The 23,294-nt window shown below is 34.8% G+C and overlaps 1 protein-coding gene across 1 annotated transcript; it reads left to right on the top strand.

Moving 5' to 3' along the window:
* The first annotated feature begins 18,632 nt into the window (after window positions 1-18,632).
* LOC145590854 (cytochrome P450 81Q32-like) lies at window positions 18,633-22,733 on the top strand. The gene is made up of 2 exons (XM_081647243.1): window positions 18,633-19,589; window positions 22,052-22,733. The coding sequence occupies exons 1-2, from the start codon at window positions 18,663-18,665 to the stop codon at window positions 22,667-22,669; spliced, it is 1,545 nt and encodes a 514-aa protein (XP_081503369.1). The 5' UTR covers window positions 18,633-18,662; the 3' UTR covers window positions 22,670-22,733.
* Window positions 22,734-23,294: the final 561 nt, after the last annotated feature.

The following is a 23,294-nucleotide window of genomic DNA, read 5'->3' as shown; positions in this document are numbered from 1 at the left end:
TTGTTATTCATCTTGTTAGTATCATGCCTAGGATCTTGCTAATAATATTATGCTTTAACATGATTATTTTAATTTTAATTGTTATTATGATTATGATAATTATTATGATTTATGATTATCATGTTGCTTGATATTTATATATTTGTTGTTGCTTGATCACGCCTTTTATGCATGCCTAAGGGAATTTGTACTTGTAATCACGCTTAATAAGATAATTAATAATCTTGTTTAGGCTAATATGATTATAATTCAAGTGATCGCCAATGATAGTTTTGCTTGTGTATTAATAATCAACCAACATAGATAAACAGGTTTAAGGTTAACCTATTGATTGCATGTTAGTCAGAAAGCGCACATGAATACGAGAAGAATGAAGTAGAGGCCTATTTAGGGCAGGTTCAATCTCTTTTAGGTTGGATTTGTACCTTCATCCCTGAACCCTATTTGGTTCAAGACCTTTTGGAGTTGACGATCTCATGGATCGTTAAGGGGTGTAATCTTCACCTTGTGAATGGTTTACAAGTTCCTAAAACTTGTTGGCGACTCTTTTGCTCTAGCTTCCTTCCCTTTGGAAGTCACCATGCTTAAGTGTATGATCACAGTGGAGTTCAAGCTTGGGGTTAATGCTTGAAATATTCCCTACAGTTTGTGGCGACTCCACTGGGGAGGATTTCTATTTTAATTCCTGAAATTTATTTCGGGAATGATTTAGAATGAGTGGATGAGACTCGAAAAGTTCTAAGTATTTCATGTGCGTAATTTTGATTAGCATTATTGTCATATGCATAAAAAAGGTCCTCATTGGATAGACCATTCGAAATGAGTCAAAAACATAGGATTTTTACACGTAGGAAACTTGAGAAATATCTTTCACAACTAGAATTGAAATAATACTGCGAAATCTGGAAAACTCTAAGAACGTAGATACCTACTGAGGCATGTAGGAACTAGCGTCTAGAAAACAAGGCTTATCACCTGTAAAGTGCTTCTGTCGCCTGGCGACAGTTCTGTCGCTTGGCGACAAGGGTACTTTTGCGGCGACAGTCCCTGTAGTCCGGCGCCAAGTTCTTCCAATACCGAGCCAGAACTCTGCCTTCTTGTTTTGACCATTTCTAACACTGTTGGCTCGATTCTACTTCCTGATTGAGTTTTTCTCTCTTTTCTAAAACCCATATGTGTTCTACATATGGACATAACCCTCTGGGGGTTCACGCTCCATCTACCCAATCGAACGCTCCTGGCAACGACGGGTACATCCAAGTTTGTGAATCCACCAAACCATGGAAGCGAGTTTAACTCGCGGGGTCCCATCCACTCGCGCCAACCCTTCCAAAGGTAAGGCTTCCGCGCGGTGCATCCGGACTCATAACCATGGACCCTCTTTTACTAACCCATATCCTGAACTTTAGAGAACTAGAGCCATGGTTAGGTTGCAAACTCATTGCATCATGTTGTGACTACTTGACTACTTGTGCATTATTTGCTTGTGCATACTTACATGTGATTAAACTAACCGTTTGGTTTGACTTGTAATTATGAATATGCTTAAATAAACTAAACAATGACTAAAAGACTTTGCTTAATTAATTGATTAATTAATTTGAGCAAATAAATATGTCTAAAATCGAGTCATAGTTCCTTTGAGTCAACCCGGATTTTTTATTCCCGTATACTGCACAAACGTCAACTTGTTTTGGTCATAGCTGGAGTTCTAGGAAGATTTATGAGTCTTACAACCTATGGATCTGTAGCCCCGAGTTTTACCTTTTATTTGGAATTGGTTTCGTCCAATTCAGAGTCACAAATAAAAAGTTATGACTAAAATACCACAGCCTGTCCAGTTTAATGCATATATGTGAGGTCTTAACTTAGTCTTTGCTTGAGTCTAGTCACATAGTCTAGCCACATGGTCATGACACGAGTCTTAACATGTCACCTACACTCACTAGTCGTAGCACACACTTTACATAGTCACCATGAACATGTCTTAGGTTCATGCATGAGTCGGTTTTTCCGTCATTTGAGTTGGGGGTACATTCTATTCTTAATTTTTTTTTCATATCTCTCCATCTACATCATCTTTCCATTCTCTACATGTTTTCCCCATGTCACAATATTCATTCTTCCTACCTTCTTCCATCTATTGCATGTTGAATAGAGTCGAGCCAAATAATTAACAACGAATATCCCTTAATTTCCCTTTCCACAGTACTTGGTCAAGGAGAGAAGGACGATTAATCAAAGACAACACCTTTATTCAAGTTCAACTTTTTGATAAGCCAATCGGTCGAAAAAAGGAAAGCTAAGAAGATAATGGCAAGTCAGGAAGAAGTCAACGAACTCAAGGGACAAGTGGCTAACATGGATGAAATGTTGAAGAATCTGACTCTCCAATCAATGACCCTGTGAGACAACAACAAATGGAGCTCATGTAAGAAAGTTTGAGCAGATTATCCAATGACTATAGATTCCAGGGCATTAGCTCACAAGGGGTCTCGGTGGACAAGGATCTTCTTCCGCAGAAGTTCAATGCCAACGACATCTCGAAATTCAAGGCAATGGATAACCCTTATTTTCATTTAAGAGCCTTTGAGACTGAAATGAATATTAAGGGAATAGATAAGAAAGCTTTTCATTCTGTGTTTTCTCTATCTTTAGAAACCGTTTGTCAGCAATGGTACTTTTCTCTTGATAAAGAGAAAACCTCTACTTGGGATGCTATTGTAAACACTTTCATTGATTAGATATAAATGTAATATTCAAGTCGAAACCGATTATAGACAACTTGAGATGCTAAGACAAAAAGAGAATGAAGGCTTTACTTCTTTCTTTAATAAGTGGAGGGAAATTTTCGCTAAGATGATTGAGTTGCCCTCCGAAAAAGAATCTGTGAGGATGTTTATCAAGAACCTCTAAGAGAAGTATTCAAAACATTTAAAGTATCAACATAATTTGAATACTTTCAAGGCCGTCTATGATATCGGTATTGAAATCGAAGATGACCTCACAAAGCAAAAAGCTACTAACAATAGTAACCACAGTGGCTGGAAAGGAAAGAAGAACGAGAATCCTTCTTCTTCTGGAAACGCCCACTCTAGTAATAATGTTAGCACCTTTGACAATAACGGTGTCTTTGCTATGGGTAATCAAGGATACAAAAAGAAACCCAGGAGAGAGTTCACACCCATTGGAATGACCTACGATGCTGCTTTCGATCGTCTCTACGATCGAGGATTAATCAAACCCATTGGCCCTACCGAGGATCCAATGCCAGAAAAGCAATCTTCAAGATGGGATCCCAATTCCTATTGCAATTACCATCAAGGAAATGGTCATACCACCGATGAATGCTACAGGTTTCAAAATCTCATAGAAGCAAACAAGATCCCATTGCCTCTAGCTAGCGAGAAGACTGGGTGATGTTGAAGCAAACGACACAAGACAAAAGGCGAACGTCAAAGACAAGATTTCATGACCTCTTTTTCTATTTCTTTTTCATTTTTTCCTTTCCCCAATAAGTCTAGCATAGGCACCTTTCTTAGATTTATTTTGTAGGTTTTTTTTCTTTTTCCCTATAATAAAATAAGCATTTATTCTTTCATATGATCATTTCATTACATTGCATTAAAAAAAAATAAAAAAATAAAAAAATGCCGAACTAAGCACAAGGTATACCAATGATTTGAGGCACCCCCTTGTAGCCACATCATATCACCTCTCACCCTTTTAAATATACAATCCTTTTTTGATAAACCACTTTGAGCCTCATCTAACAATAGACCTTTCATTTTTCAACTCATATCTACCTATCCTTGGGATGGGATGGTGTGCAACTTACGCAATTTTCAATTTCATAAAAAGCTTGAGTGACTTTAAAAGATTAAAATAGCAAGATAGAAACAATAAAAGTGTACAAAAGGGCAAGTGTTCCAATATCTTTGACATGAACATGTCTTTGATATGAACACCTCTCAGATTGCGTTTCTTATCGAGTGCTCGGTACCGTGCCTGAGAAACATGAATGCCAAGTGAGTGATAGACCGCATGATCAGGATTGCCCACACTTATAAAAATAAAAAAAATGCAAAAGCAAAAAAAGAAAAAAGAGTTAAAACACTCAAGCATAAAAATACAAAGATTCAAAAGCAAGGTTGCACACCTTGGGGGCTTACCTAGGGTGTTGATCCTTTATCCCCCTCTTCTTCAAACCTTTAGCCTAACCACGTTACAACCCTTAAAAGACCTTTATGAGGTATACACACTTGTGCGAGGTTCGGCTAGAGCTACGTTCGGCCTGATTCCTAACGGATACGTAGGCAACCTCACGTCGAGGTGCGGCCGTAATAAACATGCATTCATATTCACATTCACACACTCACACCATGATCATATCAAAGGATCTCCAATGCTCATCCTTTTCCATTTAGAGCTAGACTTGGGGGCTTGATCCCTACATTATTAGCCTACCCAGCCTAAGAGTCACCACCATTTGACTCTTTTCAATATATTTTTCCACACACTTAGCCCTTGCGGCCTAACTTTAGTGTCACTTTCACACACTACACAGATACATGACCAAATAGTCTTTCCCTTAGGAACCATTTGTCATGAAATCTTAACACAACGTTGGAGCATACTTTGTCATAACAAAATCACTCATCATTCATCATTGCATCACAAAGTATGAAGTACTTAGCCTCCGCGCCTAAGTTACCTAAATACTTTCATTATCAAGTCAACTAGGATAGTCTAATATGTTACAATCCTTGTACTATGAGAGACAACATTAACAGAATAAGATCATTCAACATGCACCTTCAAAAACTTCGCTTCTTTCTTTTTTCGCATCTTTCTTTTTCAGGAGAAAGTCGGTATCCTCCACAAAAATGACGGAAATTTTTGCTTTTTTTGCATTTTCGAGTCGCACGATCACATTACAATGCACACACGAGTCATGTACACATTGAGTCATGTCGTGTTATCACATCGAGTTAAGTCTACGCACACAAGTCGATTTGAGTACATCAAGTTACACGTCGAGTCAAGCAACACTAAGTCTTAGGTCAACCCTAAAGAAAGATAAGCAAAGTCCTATAGTCCAAAATATAAATGCAGGTACATTTCAGTGAGCAAGAACATTCCCGGATTTTTTCGAAAAACCGCGAATGAAAACCTGACTCCAGCGTCAGACGACAAGGCTGTCGCTTGGCGACAAAATCTGTCGCCTGACGACAGAGCGAGGACGCGGCTACAACGGTTTCCAGCATGCGCCAGAGCAGCAATGAGATGCGTGGTCCCATATTGGATTATGCGGACCTCATACAGCAATTTCGGGTTCCTTGGTACGCTAGTTAGCCCCTATAAGTCTATAGTTCGATCATGCATCATTCATGCATATCCATGAGATTGACCGAGCATCATCACTATGCCCCTATAGCCCGTGAAGCTGCGCTATCCAATCAATCTTACATCCTAGTCCATTTATTGAAATCATTTATGTCCACTTTAATGATTCCGAACTAGGAACTTAAATAATATATGGATTTTGTTCACCTGTGGGGTTTCATTCACCAGGTCATCAACCTGATGAGCCCATCAATCCATAATTATTTTGGACATTTTATTTAACATTAAAACCATAATTAAATAAGATTGAAACTTTGTTTCAATTGATAAACATAATTCTGCAAGTTAATGTATTACTTATGTAATATGCTTTCTCAAAACATATATACAACTTAAATTACATAAATTACTTCAATCCAAGAACCTTAGTATGACTCTCATACCTTGGTCATGGAAGGGGTTTAGTAAGTACAATTCATGAGACATTCTCATAAATATGAATTTTGCAACTTCTAAATTTTATAATAATATTCATCTCTATACACTAAGAATTTTCCTTCGCCCTTTCGCAAGGAACTTAGGAATTTCTAATTTTTATTCCAATGTTACATTGGATTTCGATTGAAATCAATCATCACTTGTCCTTAAAACACGTGAATCAAATAGACGAGTATAGTCCATGACATGTATGATGTACCCTTTGCAAATTGCATAAGGAGCATCACTCAAAACCTTAATTTCATCAACCTTTCTCAAAGCATTGAATCTTGTTAAGCTTTGTGTCATATTACATGGGATTGAAACTCTTTTCAATATAATGTTGAACCTTATAAGAATCTTATCAATATAAGCTTCTTAACCAAGCTCAAACATCCTTCAAGACTTATCTTTGTAGATCTCGAATCCCAAATGTACTCATCAATATCCTCTTCAAGGTTTTTCATACAAAATGCATTAGCCATTACTTGACTCTCCAAGCAATGAATAATTGCTCTTTATACTAGACCAAGAAGACTTTATAGCTCCCACTAAAACATCTTGTGTACATAAAATCTTCATTTTATGAGAACATCAAACAATTTTGATTAACTCACAAAATCAAGAACATTAATCAACTCCATGATGCTAACTTCAATCCATTAAAGGATCTTTTATGCATCCTCGAGATTATTGGATTTTCAAAATCATTCTGATTGCATCATATACAAATCTTCTTTCATGAATAATTTCAAGAAAGTGTTTTGAAATCCATCTACCAAATATCATAAGGTAGAAACCACTAGGATATCTTTAATAGATCTTTACAACGTGACTAATGTAAAGGTTTCATCGTAGTCATAGTCATACTATGAAGTAGTTGAATCCTTTACCAAGTCTTTGCTTTAGTTAGAAAACATTTTTCTTTCTTGTCTGTTTTGCTTATAATGGGTCTCACCCAATTAGGCAAATTAATCAAGTGTCATGCACTTGCTTATGAACTTAGAATCTATTTCAGATTTCCTGGTTTTTAAACCACTTGGAGTTATAACTTGTCAAATCATCTTTATTACTTGCATAATCATCATGTTCCAAAATAAATATTTTAGAACTCTTAGTCAATATGAAATCATATTTCTTTGGCTAAGTTTTAGGTATGCTAGTCATCATTGTGGGTTTTTATGCAACAATTGAAACTCATACAACAACTTTGTTTAGTTTTCAATGAGAAACGACAATAGAGGATGTGCACTTGGAATGTACTACCTTCGACACATGGTTATTATTCCCATTAAACTTAATGAGACCTCGCGTTGTCATTTGTAACATGACGTGAATCATGCTCATATTGTTGCTTTCATTCGATTACTTCTCGAATTTCTTCAAGATTTTCGAATTCACTTTTCTTGAACTCTTTCAAGGCTCTCAAACATTTTGAGATTCTTATACTCCTACTTGCCTTTTAAAGAGGCACATTTAGCATAGGGTGAACCAACCATAGTTTGAACCATGTTTGTTTGTTGCTTTTCTCGAACTCTTTCGAGATTTATACTACTCCCACTTGACCTTATGGAAATGACATCTTTTCCATAAGGGCATTTACTTGAGCAACAAATATTTTATGCTAAGTATGACTTGTGTAGTAGTACCCCGTGCTCTATATAAGAATTGAACGTGTATCAAATGATTTAATATAACTTTTATTCCTTGCTTTGTAGAAAGACTTTATAAGAACTTTCCTTATCCATATCACATATGAAGCCTTTGCTACATTTTGATTTGACATATGTAGTTTTATTTAGTGTTGTAGCTTATCTTAAAAGTATATCCCCTAAAGAATGGTTGGAAGATTGGGTATTTTCATCCATTATCAAAATATATCCCATATAGATTGATAGCTCCTTCTAAAGAAACTTTATAAGGTTTTCTTTCGGAGTTTGTTGTAAAACGATTTCACAACTCTTGGATGTTTATCAAGATCTTGGCTCAAATTCTCATTATTACGATCACATCGCAATATTTTGAATATATTGCCAAGTAAATGTCTTGACTCAAACTTTCACCATTCCAATAATATTGTGGTGTATTTATTATCTTGTCAAGTTGATTCTGAACTTCATACTAGACTTTTGAACTTTTCAAAATTTTCACACTTTAGCTTCAACTAAGTACAAGTGATCATATCACAAATGAAGTTTCATTGTCCGTCTCTAGCCTTTGAACCTTTGGTTTTCTTACATTGATATGTATTCGACCTTGAGTTCACATCATCATTTCTCTAAATGGTGACTTTGTCAAGATTTTCAAATTAGAATGACATTTACATATATCAATGGATTTATAATCTAATGATATTGAAAGTCCATCCCTTTGGATCTTCCGCATGCAATTTTCATTTTCATTCGAATTAATTGACATTTTAGAGACAATTTATATATATAGAACTGGTTCATCTTTATCTATCATATAGAACTTTTAAACCTATTTAGCTTTTCAAAACACATCGTGACTCAATAAAGCATAGAATAACATTTACTCCATGTTTTTGAATCTTCAATGCTTAGTCATTACTAACATTGAATGGGTATGTTTTGATAATGACAAGAATAAATAACATTTATTTAATTCTAGTCAATTACTAGGTTAGGTGAAATATAGGTTTTACTTGTAAAGTTGCAACTTTTGCTTCCAGACTTGTAGATTCTACTTGTGAAGTAGCAACATTTGCTTCTAAACTTGTAGATTTATTTCTCCCTAAGCTATACTTCTTCATTTAGTTCAACCACATTCGCAATGAGAGAGAACTAAACATGACATCACATGTCCAAGAAGTAGTAATATGCTAGATCAATTTCTATAATATACTTCTTAAATTGGAACATTTCCATTCTTTTACCTTCCAACTGTATGAGGTTGTTTCTAATCAATTGGAATTAGTCCATTTAATTGGAAACATTTGTTGTTCACAACAACTTTTAACATATAAGTAGTTTTAGGTTTTAGAACTAGCAACTTGCTTGCATTTCTTGGCCTATAACTTTTTAATGCAATCCTCATATATTCTTAAAGCTTTCCCTTTGAGCCACTTAGAACACTTCTCTTAGGTTCAAAATGATGCTTGCTTAACTTCTTTAAGCACTTTTCATGATTTTGCTAAGTCTTAATCAATCATTATTCATATTAGAGTTTAATCAAATATTTAACTCTAGATGAAATGGATGAAGAATAATGTCATTTGATCAACTTTTGAACATAGAGACTTCCAATCACTTTATTATAATCAATCATATTGAAGATAAGATATTTTATTGGATTTATGTACTTGTCTTTTAGAGGGTTTGTACCTCCCATCTCATTATATCCCTTGAAAAACTTTTCAAAATGAAGATGTGTTGGCATTTTACTCAAACATTTTGAATAAAACCAACCTTAGACATGTGACATGGGTTTCTAAAACTTGCCTTTTAGAACCATCTTAGCAAAATTGGAATATAGGTTTATGGATTATCTTTTAACCTTTTGAGAACGTTTCTCAATTTTATTTTCAATCAAGGAGATTATATATTATAATAAAATTAGAACGAAATATTACTTGTAAATAAACGCAAAATTCAATTATGTTTATCTATAAAGCACCTAAATTAAGGTTATAGGCTACTTTAACACTTTATTCATAATATGTGTCCCAATTGAATTAAGTGATTCCAAGATCTTTTATTCGTGTAATTAGTTGACCGGCCTGAGGCCCTACCATCAAGCATTACATTTTCACGGTGAGTAAACTCTTTACTGATTGCGATTCCTGCAACTCTTGGTTGAATAATTAACCATCACATGTTAATTATTACCCTTTGCTTCAAGGTTCTAAACGCTTTAGGTTACCTTGTTAAGCATAACCAATTAAATATATAGAACGTGATCTACCCCAAATTACCCAAGATAACAAGAGACACTCTGCTGAGGCCAATCCATCACTTACGATCGAAGGATTGTTGGGTATCTAATTGGAAAAGCAAACTCAATATTTCCGGGACCTAGATTTATTATGTTGTGATTATTTAGTGAACTCTAGCGCATCATCAATCAACATAAATAAAATCTAACATGCATAATCTACTAATGCATAAATAAAATGACATAGTATGGCCCCTTAATCCTAGAAAACTAATAAAGCAAAACTCCCACTTAAACCTTCATGGATCTCATCCATCTAGCTCCTTTGGGCCTTCACTCCATTGGCTTCTTGGGTCAACTACAACCTGTAATACTATTTCATTCTATTCTATCTACTGCTTAAATAAAATAAAATAAATTACAAAAATACTTAACGGTACGCAGACCGTATTTAGATTACAAAAATACGAAATGATGCGCAGATCGTATTTAGAATCCATGGGCCATACTAGTCTATATATAGCAATAAATAACATCATATATTATAAAGTGCCATATAATAAATCACTCATCATGCTTTCCTAAACTAAAACATCGAATGTTCATAATTGAGGAAACATGGCATCTTAATATCTCATATTTTATTGAGTTACCGCAATTATATAATATCATATATTATTCATTACCAATCATAAAATATCATATATTCTATCTTAGGTATGAGATAGAATCAAATCTTATTTTAATTATGGAAGATAAATCTTATTTATTTTCCATGATTATCCTAACTAATTTAGGAGATTCTATCCTAATTGCCTAGCCAATCACAATATTTTAAATCAATTATTATCCTAAAATAATTATGGGATAATCACATTATTTAAATCAATTATTATCCTTTTTGAATATTCTTAGAATATCCTAACCAATCTTATCCAAAATTAACCAATATAATTATGGATAATTATCAAAATTAAGACTTTAAATATGGATAATATCAAATTAGTCAACTTTTGAAAATTTGCTTTTATCCCAAAATAAAAACTGATTTTATCTTGAAATATTTTTAAAACAAAAAAAAAATTTATTGAAAAATCGTGCACTAGCCACCGTGGTGTGGCTAGCCTAAGCCAGCCACAGTGGCCGTACACATGACGGTGTACGTTGTTAAACGAGCGGTGCAGCAGCAGCGGCAGTAGTGCCGCGCAAAACCTTGCACGGTGCTACTGCTGTTGTTTGCTCTTGGACCCTTGCTGCCCCGCGCCTGTTCTCCCTCTTGGACCACCATCGGCGGCAGCCGCTGTGGCTGCGCCACCCAGCCGCAGCTGCCGCCTGAAATCAGCCTTAGATATCTTTTTTTTTATTTGATATCAATTTTAATTAACAAGTTTTGTTAAATAAAATTAATGTGGTCCATGATAAATTAAAACATAACTTTTATGTTAATTCATCCAATTAAAATTAAATTCACAATCTAATTTTAAAATCTAGGGTTCTTCATGAAAAATAATCCCCAATTTAATTTAACTCTTAAATTAAATCACTGATCATGCAAAATTCACAATTTATACATGAAATTAACTAGATTAAATTCATGAAGCATAAAACAATCGAAATCGAACAAAAACAAGCACAAAAATCAGATTTTAGGGCTTTAATGGTTCGAAATTTTCGAAAAAAATTAGGGTTAGGGTTCGAAAAATTAGGGTTAGGGTTCGAAAAATTTGAAATCAATAGGGCTAAAATTCGATCCTCTTTATGGCTATTTTGAGCGAATTAAATCACATTTAATCAATTCTAAAATTTAAATCACATTTAATATAATAATTGACCCATAATTAAATTATTCTCCCTCTTAATTGAATTAAAATTGTGGACATCAAAGATTATTGTCAATATGCGTAAATGCAATAGGCTAACGGATACCACTGTAGGATTTTAGATACTCTAAGCGAAATTTCATGAATCACATTCATAAGCATCTAATAACCAAGATCATTGCATAACACATAAAGAACATATAATTGTACCTTTGAAGCGTGATTCCACGTGCAATCGAGCAAGAACAATGGGAGATAAAGAACCCCAAGCGTGATTCCTCTACTTAGTCCACGGGCACAAGTTAAACCTCCACTAATGCTAGTTAATTGTGATTGAACGTTTCAATCAACCTTCAACGGAGAAGACAGGAATGAATGAGCCACGAACCACCACCACCACCACCACCGTGAGCAACCACCTTGCTTGGGTGGTCCGTACCCTACGGACAAAGGGGAGGAAGAGAGAGGGGTTAGGGTGTTTGGTTGCTTGCTTCACAATTCACTGCATGGGTAAATTATGACTTATGTCAACCCTAGGCATGGCCTCTATTTATATATCACATATATAATTAGAGTCCATGTGAATCCCAAACACTCAACCCAATTCAAACTACACTAGCCCTACTTCTTACATGGCTTGTCATATCCTCATGAGGCCCATTAATGGACCTCTTAGTTGTTTAACCCAATACCCTTGTTGTGTGACCTCATAGGATCCATTCTATTGGGCTTTGGACTATTTAACTAGCCTAAAGATCATTTGTCATATCTAGCACCAAACAATGACAACCCAAAAGAATGAAATTATTATCTCCATAATAGTGATCCTTGATATATCTAGTAATTTCACTTATCAAAGACATAATTCCTTCAACACACTCCACAAACTCAACCTACAATATTAGAGTTCCTTAATACAGCAGAAAGTGTATGTAAAATTTAAATTCAAGCCTTTATAGTTAGCAAAATAAAGGAACATATTCATTCATTAAATAATAAAACATACGCCATTTCAGTCACAATGGCATTGCATACGGCTACAATATAATATTTCATGGAAAATTTAGATCGCGCACTCTAATGCAGTTTCATAATACCTATATACATACTATGATGATTACACACTATACCAGAGAACAGTTCTTTTCTGGTTAGTAAATTGAAAAGGCCTCATGCAATTACCCTCCTGGACCTAATACTATTCTTGTATGACATCTTCATATCAAAGCTGACCAAAACACATGAGGCAGAAGTAGTCATCCTAAAGCAACATTCAAAATAAAACTCCATCACTAATAACAACTTTCTATAAATCTAAATTAATACTGCATTCCCAAAAGGCAGCTAAATTTGTAGATAGTATATCATCCTACTCAATCTTCCTGCGTTTGAATACAGTTTTAAGCTCCCCAGGGATACTTCGTATAACTTTTCCTGATACAGAAGCAGAGGTGGAAGAAGCTCCAAATGATGACCGTGCAAAACGCATTTTGGGAGGGCGTGGAATAGCAATCTGAGCAGGAATACTTGCTTCTTTATCCTTAGGAGTAACACACTGCTCTTCAGTGACAGCAACTGACACTTCACCGTGATCTATAGTTCGTTGTTTGCACACCTCATCAGTCAATGCTTTCTCTTTCTCAAGCATGGAAAGGGCACACTTTATAGAATAGCGGCCAGAGTTTGCATCAGCTATAGTGAAATTATAATTGTAATATAGCAAATAGATCACCTTCTTCGCTACACTTTGCTCTGCAGCATGAGGTTCAGGGCTAGCATCACCAAATATACATTCAGGTAAATCTTCACTCGGTGAGAAAGTAACCATAGTCCAAGCAAAATACTGCTGTTACTAAACTCAATAGTCACTATTAAGGTTATGGCAGCGCCGGTGCGTGCCAATAAGATCTGTAAGTATTCTTTATAGTCAATGGCAATAGTATACACAGGAAAGTGAGACCCGAGATCATGGCCAGACTCATTGCAAGCTGCAGCTCCATGTCAAGTTGTGACTCGTAGCTGGCGTCTTTTCATTCTGAATAAAGTCGCACATCTCCCGTATGCTCTGATTCGATCAGTAGTGAAATCATCAACAACTATATCATACATATCCATCAGGCCATGTATTGCTTTTTTGCAGCCTTTTCAAATGATTTCTTCAAACTAACTGCTTCCCCACCATTGAAAACACAGCACTGACGATCATTTTTCAGCTTGATTTTAATAGAAACTTTGTTCGAAAGGAAATCATCAATCACATAAACTGGTTTTTCAAGCCCTACAGAGTCAGTATTCTGTTCCAGTAACGGCTGAAAATGAATTCCAATTGTTGGAGTCACTGTTGCCATAACCTGTGTAAGGAAATAAGCCAGAGATTTTTGTTTATGATGGTGTTTTTGTATGCAGGACAGCAAATCTCTACCTATCTTTACTTCCTCACTGTTTCAAGATACTGACACCATCTCTTAAAAATTTAGAACCTACCAATGATACTGCTAATATAGATTTTACAATCTTCAATTCATGCTGTTAAAACCACATACCCTATCAATATCACAACTTAATTCATTCTAACAATATACTCCCACACTAATAAATCTATTGTAAAGGTATCATACCATAGCAATTTATTCTAACTTAATAGCATACCATTCTAAACAAAGATAACAAATAATCTACGACCAACACAGATTTTATAGATATTCATCATACTATAACCATCATACAATAGAAATAAATTCTAAAGTAATAGGATACCAGCAAATTCAGCACGCAGACGATCAACCTGGTTGTAATCAACTATACCCTATCAGAGAGCTACATGTACAAAGGAAAACAACAATTAGAACCTAAGAACGTGATCAAGTCAAACAAAGTAAGTGGTGATTACTACAACAAAGAGCAAACACACATATACTAATCAAATGTAGCAAAATAAATGATGTTCTCTATATACAACAAGTAACCATCACATAGGTATGAAAAATCCAACCTACAATAACCAGTTTTTAACAAGAACAAAACAATATAATAGATTAACAGCTATAATCTGGCTCTGTAGCTATGCCAATTAGTAAACAGAACGATAAATTTACACACTAATGTTTACATTATCACTAAAGTAAATATAAGCACTCTATAAATATACCAATTAGCACTCTCCTTACTTTATTCTCCTCAAAAATTAAAAGGAAAAATAATACTCCTTAACATAGAAGATACTTGACAAAGTGAAAGAAATACACCTTAACAGACAAAATTCTAACGTTGATCTAAATTATAAATCCAAAAGAACCATTTAACAACTGTTTAGGGAAAAACCAGGAATTAGATAGAACAAAGAATATCTTAATTCACAGCAAAATGGAATTAACAACAATGATCACCACCATTTAAAGTAGATTATTATTCTTAAAATATAATTTCAAAATGAAGTCCAGTTTCTGTGGCACACTATCAAGTCCAGAATAACCAAGTGTAGTCTTATTCAGGTTCAGTAATCAAGCTCGGTTCTTAGAGTTCTATAACATAATCAACTAAAGCTGATACCACTAATCAGCATTAGCACCATACAACTAAACATAATCATGCTTAGTAACTCAGAAATATAATTTTAAGAATGTTAAATTTACTTTAATTTAGAAACTTCAAACAGGACCATACCAAAAGAAACTAAGAGCATGAAGAAAGCACAAAACAATACCAAAAGACGGACGCTTAGCTTAGACTATCTCAAAAATCTTCAAAAACACTCGTGGCAGTCATTTTGTAAAGATATCCGCAATTTGGTGCCTAGATGGAACATGAAGGACTCGAACTTCACCCCTAGTCACCTTCTCACGAACGAAAAAAATGTCCATCTCAATATGCTTGGTACATTGATGGTGTACCAGATTACTCGAAAGGTAAATAGCACTCACATTATCACAATTTACCAAGGTTGCCTTTTTAATCGGACGATGTAACTCCAATAATAAATTACGAAGCCAACATGACTCAAAAACCACATTGGCCACACCCTTGTACTCTTCCTCAGCACTAGACTTGGAAAGAGTAGCTTGGCGTTTTGATGACCAAGATATCAAATTATCACCCAAAAATATACAATATCCGGACGTGGAACATCTCGTAGAGGGACACCCACCCCAATCAGAATCTCTTTATGATATAAGTGTAGAAGTAAATGATGGATAAAGATGCAAACCATGCTCAGGAGTACCTTGTATGTACCGAATGATGCACTTAAGATCAGCCATATAAGTATCTTTCGGATCATGCATGTTTAAGCATACCTGTTGCACGGCATAAAATATATCCGGCCTCATAAAAGTAAGATATTGTAGCGCCCTAGCAAGGCTGCGATACAAGGTCGGATCTGCAAAAGGGGAACCCGAAGCACTGACCTTTGGCTTTGCCTCAATCGGAGCGGCTGAAGACTTGCCAGAGCTCATCCCTGCCCTTTCAATGATTTCCTCTGCATATTTCTGTTGTGACAAAAGTAATCCACTCTTATGTCTTGTCACAACAATGCCAAGAAAATAATTCAGAGGACCCAAGTCCTTCATAGAAAACTTCGAGCTAAGAAGGGACATAATAGAACACCTTAGAGCATCAGAAGAAGCTGTAAGAATAATGTCATCAATATACAGTAACAAGTAAGCCACATTCGAGCCAACACGATAAATAAAGAGGGAATTGTCACTCTTACTATAGTAAAACCAATAGATGTAACAAAATTAGCAAATCACTTGTACCAAGCTCTAGGTGCCTGGTTAAGACCATATAACAATTTACGTAGCAAACATACATAATCAGGATGAGTCCGATCACGGAAACTAAGAGGTTGATGCATATAGACTGTCTCATTAAGCTCACCATGAAAAAAAGCATTCTTAACATCAAGCTGATGAATTTGCCAAGTTTTGGATAATGCCTACCTAAGCACAGTTCGGATGGTAGCCGGTTTGACCACCGGACTAAAAGTCTCCCCACAGTCAATGCCAACCTGTTGTGTTTTACCATCACCTACAAGACAGGCTTTATGCCTCTCAAAAGCACCGTTAGATTTCACCTTATGAGTAAAAATCCACATACAACGAATAACATTAACGGGGCACCAACTCCCACATCTTATTTTTAATAAGAACATTAAATTCATCCTACATAGCCAATTTCCAATTCGGGTCATGAAGGGCAGAAACTGGGTTACGAGGAAGGGGGGACTTCTTAACATTAGTCACCATAGCATTGAAATTTTTATATTTTGGGTTTGGCTTTACAATACCATTTCTGCTTTTCGTAACAATAGTAGAAGGTGGGGGTGGCTGTGGGACGTGAATGTGTTAGCTAGGGGGAGATAAGGGAGCACTTGGGCTAGCTGTGTGGGTAGCCCGCAAGTGGGCCGTGACTGATTGAACAGGCCCGCAAGGGAAGTCCTCTATTTGAGTGTTTGAGAACTCATGTTCAAGGGTAACGACACGGGAGTTTTGATTGTCCTTGAATATGTCACATAACCTATCCCAAGCCTCCATTGCCATTGAGTCTGGTTCAATTATAGTGTTCAAAAGGTCATGAGAAATCGTGGAATAAATCCACGAAAGGACAACCGCATCCAACGTCAACCTTAGCTCCTTTTCCTCATCAGTAGAAGGTGCGACAACCTTCTTTTTCGGAGCGATAATATGGTGAAGGACCTTATGAGAACGTGCGTGAACCTTGAATAGCTTCGCCCATGTGGAGTATTGAACATTCTCCATTTCGAGAGTGATGGGAATGCTGCTTTTGATGTTCGAAACAGTCATGGTTAGATGGATTCTGGAGTCCGACATGACTATTGAAGAACAGAGGGAAGAAGAGAAGGAGATGAAGAAGAGAAGGAGGGGCGGAACACTAGGGTGCAGCGGAAAATAACCCTAGACTGCTGATACCATGAAGGAAATGTTTTCCGTGAGTCATTCATTAAGCAACCTTTCGGTTATATACAAGAGTATTAGCATAATGTTAGGCTAAACTAACTAGCTACAATTAAGGGCTAAGATCAAGGCTAAATATACACTTAACAAATATAACAACTATACAAATCAGAATATATCATAGTATATTCTAATAAAAGTTTTAAAATTTAATGGTAGTTTCTTTTCATAAAATTTTTAAGTGATGTTAACAAAATAATATATTCAGTGCGTGGGTAGTTCTTGACGATATTTTCGTAATAAAACCTCCAATTGTTAAAGGACTTTAACACCTTATCTCAAGGTTGAATTTTATTTTTTTTTACCATTCGATCAAAACACCCTGTAGAATCATCAACTCACACATATCAACCGACCCAAGTCACCCAACTACATGAGTTAATACTTCATAATAGAGGGAGGATATACAAAATTCTCATACTCATGAATATATGAAGACATGGGTGCTTAAATCAAACTTATGTCCTCGTAATCACAAAGCAAATTTACCACCATCTCCGCTAAACAAGCTTGGTTAGTCGCAATATCATTGATGAAGCTATGCAAAGAAAACTACGTACAAACTATCCATGGCAAAATACTTCAATTCTTTATTTAATTTTACCAACATGAAATACTACTGTCTCACTTCGTCCCTTTTTATTCTTCCCATTTATTATTTTGACACTATTTATAAGGTGATAGAATCTTCTAAATTACTTTTAATATCTAAAATATAATATAATCATGCATATTAGGTTTTATTTAATTCGTTTTAATGAATAATTTACTAATATTCAATTATTATATTTTTCATTAACGAGCAACTAAGAATATTTAAGGTTAACATTTTATATAGATAAACAGTAAGAATGGGAAGAACATTTGGATATGAGAGTATACGTAGAGAAGTTACACACTCTATCCCCTTTTACAAGTATTCATGATTTGATTCAAATTATCAACGTTGCGGGTCACAATAGCCGGGTAGAAAAGTCTTTGTTGACCACGACCAAGCTCGCCAAATTGTATTATGGCACCTTTATTGGCTTTATATATATATATAATAATAATAATAATAATAATAATAATAATAATAATATGATCTTCATCAAAACAGTATTATACATACCATCAAATTACTTACCAAATTGAAACAACACATATCTTAAAAATGGATGAAAGTTTGCTATTTTACGCTGCTATATTCTTAGTCTCATACATATTAACAAAAAAAATTTTACACAAGTTTCAGAAACATCCACCCACACCCTTTCCAACCATACCAATCTTAGGCCATCTCTACCTCCTAAAGAACCCTGCCCAAATCCACCGGACCCTAGTTAAGGTCTCGGACCGCTACGGTCCGGTGGTCCAACTCTGGCTCGGCTTTCGCCGAACTCTCCTAGTCTCGTCAGCATCAGCTGCCGAGGACTGTCTTCAGCACAACGACATCATCTTTGCCAACCGTCCTCGCCTCATAGGTGCCAAGATCCTAGGGTATGACTACACCACCATTCTGTGGGCCCCATACGGTCCACTGTGGCGTAACCACCGTAGGATCGCGGCCACTGAAATCTTATCCCCTCATCGGCTTCATTTGTTAGCTGATATACGAGCTGAGGAAGTACGATCACTCGTTAAACGTATCAACGATCATGCAGCCGAAGGCCGGGATAAAACAATAGAGATTAAACCGGCACTCCTCGAGCTTACGAATAACATCATGATGAGGATGATTGCAGGAAAAAGGATATACGGCGAGGCGGTAGAGACCGAAGAAGGGAAGAGATTCAAGATGTTGTTGAAGGAGTTGTTGGCTATTGGTGGTGCGTTTAGTGCAGGAGATCTTTTCCCGTTTTTTAAGTATTTGGGGTTGAATAAGCCAGCTGAGAAAAGATGTAAGGCTGTGTTTGTTAAATTTGACAAGTTTTTACAGGATTTGGTGGATGAACAACGAGGTAAATTAATGGAGGAAAATGATAATGATGATGATAGTAAGATGAACAAGAAGAAAAAGAATTTGATTCAGGTTTTGCTTGGACTTCAGAGTACTGATCCTTCTTATTTTACTAATGATATCATCAAAGGTCTTGTTCAGGTATGAGTCTGTGACTATTTTGTTAATTTTTTATGCCTACTTTTGAAAATTCTAAAGTGTTGAGTATCATTATTACGTGGGGTCATATTTGGGCTTATTAAAATAATTATTGGACTTATAGTATAGGCCTTATCTGGGTGTATTATAAATAGGTAGACCCATTCCTTCAATTAATAAGCCACTGTTCGGCAATAATATGAAAATCTACGTTAAATCGACTCTTTATTATACTTCAAGTACTCATATTGGATACTCGACACTCGAATATAGGTTTAATGATACTGGTATAATCAATAATATAATATTAAAATAGACACCGAGAATGACACGTGTTATTTCTTGATGTTGTCATTTTTCCTCCAAAACTATCTTACATCTTGTCTTGCCAAAAATGTTTTAGAGAATATATTTATTGGTTTTCTTATATCTTCTATGTATACACAATTAACTAAAATTTTATTCTAAATATTATAATTCGTATCTTTTATTACCAAAATCTTTTAAAATAATATTTGTATAATATAATCGATTTTCTATTTGGTTATTTTTTTGGGAAATCATACTTTTTTATACAATGAGATGCATTTTATATTGTGTCGGGAAAAATAAACTAATGTGACTATTTTCTTTTCTCCAAAAAATTGCAAGATCACTTTGACTATCAGCTAAACTCCATTTCCTCTATTTAATCTCATTTTACCATATCACATCCCTATTTTGTTTGTTTTTCTTTTTCACTTCGTATGTACCATTGAATTAAGGACTAGAGTATCAAACGTTATTATTATTGTTGTAGTAAGTCACGCATTGATTTTCAAACTATATCAATAATATACTCCCTTCGTTTTTTTTTATTTGCATCACTTTCCTTTTTGGGGTGTTTTTTTTTAAATGCATTACTTCTATTTTGGGTAACTTTATACTATATTTTATCATTTCTCTCTCTTCCATGGTCCCCACTAAAATAATAAAAATATCTATCCTCTCTCACATACTTTCTCTTTCATGGTCCCCATCTTACTTTTACTATAATAATTTATTCACTTACACACAGTATTATATTACTCTCCTAAAACTTTATGCAATCCAAAGTGATGCAAATTAAAAAAAAAAAAAAAAAAAAAAAAAAAAAAAAAAAAAAAAAGGAGGGAGTACAACTTTAATTTATGAAAAATTAAATTTTTTGGTTAAATCCGTGCATCGCACGGGTACTAATGTAGTTCATTTTTAATTCAAAATTATGAAAGTTTTTCACAAAATAGACGAGTTGGATGCTTGAACACATACTTGTATCGGACATGTGAGTCCATATAATATAGATACTAGTAAATATGATGTGAATGGATAAATTAGACCAAATTACAGGGTAATAGATGAAACAACCGATTAGATGATGTCATTTATTAGTTAGTTAATTGGTATATCGGTATTTAGTAGAGTTCCAATTTTTATGTAGCAAATACAAATACAATAATTAACTTATTTAATTTTTAAAATGGAAATTGTTTATATAGATGAATATTACACAAGTTTGAAAATAGAATAGTGTGGGGCTCGGACGTTACACCGAGTTACTGCTTTGATTAACTTTTTTCTTTTTAAGAATTTTTTTTTTATATCATCATTTTTTTCATTTTGTCAAATATGTATTATAATTGTGGTATTATGATTTATGAATTAATAAACCATAGCTTGTTGAGTATGTTGTACTGTGCACAAATGTTAAACATAATGTTACTAGTTAACATTGTTAAAAAATTCTACAAATTAATAAAGAGTTGAGGAAGACAACTTTTAATTCTCCATTATTTGAAAAATGTTTAATTTTTTTCCCAAGTTGCATATCTAGTTTTCCTTTTTATTTTACATTGTCATTTATATTTGTATTTATTTATAAAGATGACATGATTTATAATTGGCTAAATTGATAAGAAGTTTGATCTTATTTTCCTAAGGTTTAGTATTTAAAACCTATGATAGGCTTTTTTACATTAATCTTTCAATAATGGTGGGAATGCTTTGTTAAGTGGTGATGACGTGTTGTTAAGTGATGACATAGCACAATGCTTGTTAGGAAGGGTGAATGACGTGGCACATATCCGATTTTATGAACGTTTTTCAATATATAAATTGTATTTATTTATAAAGATGACTTGATTTATAATTGGCTAAGATGATAAGGAGTTTGATCTTATTTTTCTAAGGTTTAGTGTTCGATACCTGTGATAGACTTTTTTTATATTAATCTTTCAAGCTTGTTAGGGAGGGAATGACGTGACACATAACGATCTTATGAACGCTTTTTAATATATAATGTAAGTATAGATTTTGACCATCTTATTGAGTATACTGAGTATAAAACCTTGACCATCTTATTTTGACATACTAGTGAAAATTACATCACACAAGGCAATATGCAACTTTTCCCAACATCTTAATATTAATTTTCTCCGCTTTATCAGATATTATTGCTAACCGGGACAGAAACATCATCAAGCACAATTGAATGGGCAGTAGCATTGTTACTAAAACACCCTGAATGTTACAACAAAGCAAAGAAAGAAATTGATGAGCACGTAGGACGTGATCGCTTGATTGAGGAGCAAGACATTCAACATCTTCCTTATCTTCATTGCATAATAAACGAGACACTACGAATGTACCCTGTCGCACCCATTCTACCACCACACGAGTCCTCGGAAGATTGTGTTGTTGGAGGGTATCACATTCCTAAAGGCACCATGCTAACTTTGAATTTATGGGCCATTCAAAATGACCCTAGAGTGTGGGATGAACCAAGTAAATTTAAGCCTGAGAGATTTGAAAATGTCGAAGGTGATCGAGTTGGATATCAGTTCATGCCCTTTGGCTCTGGGCGGAGAGCTTGTCCCGGTGAGAACATGGCAACACGAGTCGTTGGATTTACATTGGGGTCGTTAATACAATGCTTTGAATGGGAGAGTGGTGAGGAAGAAGTAGACTTTGAAGAAAAGGTTGGAGTTAGTATGTGGAAAGCCAAGCCTTTGCAAGCCAAGTTTAAGCCTCACAATGAAATGATCGAGTTAATTTCTCAAATTTAAATAGTAATTTAGGTTGTGTGTCACGTAGAATTTTATCTAGCTTGAATAAAGATTATCTTATAAGTGCTATATAATTACGTTCAGCAAAAAAATATGTATACATACTAATTTGAACACATTCCTCATGCTTGTTATGTATACAAATAATTCATAAAAGAAATATATGTACTTTTGAAATATTCATAAATTAAATGTCATATGCATAAGATAAGAAACATACATGTACCAATGACAGAATTTCAACAAGAATAATATTTGTATTGACTATATACATTCTCCTTCAATATCATTTTAGGCGCGGTCCAATGGCCCGGCTTAATTTTGGGCGGACTTTGGGTGGAAATTTTCAAAATCGAACTTAGGTCATGTCCGACTCAATCCAAATTTTTTATTTTTCCCGCTGGCCTCACTACTAAGTGTTTTTTTTTAATTATTTATCCCTACACCCTAGAGTAGGGAACTCTACCTACACCCCCATCAAAACACTAGTTAATCCCCCTACCTCCATACCCAGAGCATACTAACTTCTTTTACCCACTATATATACAAAAAAAAATGAAAAAAAAAAAATCAAGACCTCTATTTCTCAGCCATTTTCTCTCTCCTCACCCATTTCTCAACCATT

The sequence above is a fragment of the Chenopodium album genome, chromosome 18 (genome assembly GCF_948465745.1).
Source record: "Chenopodium album chromosome 18, dcCheAlbu1.1, whole genome shotgun sequence".
NCBI lineage: Eukaryota > Viridiplantae > Streptophyta > Magnoliopsida > Caryophyllales > Amaranthaceae > Chenopodium > Chenopodium album.
This window is presented reverse-complemented; position numbering and strand designations above follow the sequence as displayed.

Bases quoted from the DNA above. Each gene is read 5' to 3' on its own strand.
- LOC145590854 (XM_081647243.1), top strand. From the start codon at position 18,663: ATGGATGAAAGTTTGCTATTTTACGCTGCTATATTCTTAGTCTCATAC. The intron at 19,590-22,051 runs GTATGAGTCTGT...CCGCTTTATCAG, and splicing joins TCATCAAAGGTCTTGTTCAG to ATATTATTGCTAACCGGGAC.